The 1,884-nt window shown below is 39.2% G+C and overlaps 1 protein-coding gene across 1 annotated transcript in view; it reads left to right on the forward strand.

Moving 5' to 3' along the window:
- The window catches only part of EMH_0055540 (uncharacterized protein), a gene marked incomplete at both ends in the record, with an annotated part of 1,838 nt that extends 1,324 nt beyond the window's left edge, over window positions 1-514 (forward strand). The window contains one exon of the mRNA XM_013497247.1: window positions 92-514. Within this exon, the coding sequence (XP_013352701.1) occupies window positions 92-514 (423 nt within the window). The remainder of the gene's footprint in view (window positions 1-91) is intronic.
- Window positions 515-1,884: the final 1,370 nt, after the last annotated feature.

Below are 1,884 nucleotides of genomic sequence, written 5' to 3' on the forward strand. Positions count from 1 at the left end.
TCGTAGAATAACAAAACAAATTAATTAATTAATTAATTATATACATAAGGAAAAGAAAATACAAAAATTTTAATTTCACTTATAACAACAGCAACAACAGCAGCAGCAACAACTGCAGCAGCAACAGCAGCAACAACTGCAGCAGCAACAAGAACAGCAGCAGCAACTTCATCAACAGCAGCAACAGCAACCACAGCAGCAGCAACAGCAGCAACAAAAACAGCAACAGCAGCAACAGCAACAACAGAAGCAGCAGAATCATCAACAGCACCCCCAAGAGCAACAGCACCGCCACCAGCACCAACAGCAGCAGCAACAGAAGCAGCAACAGCAGCAGCAACAGCAGCAGCAACAGCAACAGCAGCAGCAGCAACAGCAGCAGCAACAGCAGCAGCGGCAGCAACAGCAGCAACAGCAGCAGCAGCAGCAGCAGCAGCATACCGAAGGGTGTATTTTTCCATGGATAGCTTCGTATATCTACATTAATAAGATCACAATTAATTTCTTTGCTTAGATATTCATCAACAGGAAGAAATACAGGTTTATATTGTTTATATATTTTTTCTTCTTTTGCTGCACATAAACTCTCTATTCTTTTCATTTCATCTACATGTTCTTTTGTTATTACATAACCTAAACTACCAGCAGCAGAAGGAGATATAGGTGAGGGTATTGAGTCTAGGAAGCTGCGGGGGCACCCAACAAATATAGATGAACGCATACTCCCCCGGCTGTGTGCTGCTGAGCCGTGCATTGCTGCAGCAGCAGCAGCAGCAGCAGCAGCAGCAGCTGCAGCTGCAGCAGCAGCAGCAAATTTCAAGTCCTTATTCAGAAATTGCTGCTGCAGTAATAACAGCAGCAGCAGCAGCAGCAGCAGCAGCAGCAACAGCAGCAGCAGATACAGATATCACTCTGATCCTTCTTTCGTTGTATGATGCGGTGTATTTCTTTGTTTCTTTTTTTTCTTTTGTTTTCTCTTTCTTTTTGGTTTTTTTTTCTGGTTTTTTTACGCTACTCGCTGCATGCATGCAGCGATGAATGGAGTATTAAAAGCTGCTGCATGCGGTGTATATACAGCTGCTTTCTCTGAAATTCATAAAAAATATTTATTTCTGCTGCTGCTGCACTTTTGCTGCGAAGTTGAACTGCGCAGCCGACTCGTGCGGGTGATGATGCTGCTGCTGGCTTGTGTAAGAAAAGAGAAAAACTTTTTTTCTTTTTTTTTAAATATATTAAATAAAAAAGAATATATCATGCAAGATATTATTAAATTCCTAAAAAAAATATCTTGAATCCATCATCAACGATAGAAAAAGTTTTTATGTTTCATTCAGATCTGCTGGGGGGCGGGCGGTATACAATACATATAAGGGGCCCCGCAAGCTGCTGTATTCCTCTTTAATATCAAAGATCCTCCATATACACCGGAAAATATCAAAATAATTCAACTATTTCTCTTAATTTAATGCAAAAAAAATATTTTTTAATCATGAAAACAACCAGAAAAGCCCCCCCCCCCACCCCCCCCTGGGTTGCAGCGCCACCACCGACCGACGGCTAAACCCTCTTTGCTTCTCTGCACGCACCAACAACACTAGAAAAAAACAAGAAAACATGAATTTTATATTTTTTAAATTAATATTTAATTAATTTATTATTTATTCCATCAAAATATACACCATTTCCCACAAAAAAAACACCTGAAACACCCCTCCCCCAGCACGCCACCACCACCCTAGCTACACGAGCGGGTCGCCATAGAATACACAAAAAAAAGAAGAAAATAACTAAAAATATTCAAAAAAAATTCTTAAAATAATATTTTTATTTTTATTTATGTTTATATTGAGGCATTTCATCTTTTTTTTTTTTTTTTTTTTTTTT

Source organism: Eimeria mitis, genomic scaffold (genome assembly GCF_000499745.2).
Source record: "Eimeria mitis Houghton genomic scaffold, Emh_scaff2560, whole genome shotgun sequence".
Classification (NCBI taxonomy): domain Eukaryota; phylum Apicomplexa; class Conoidasida; order Eucoccidiorida; family Eimeriidae; genus Eimeria; species Eimeria mitis.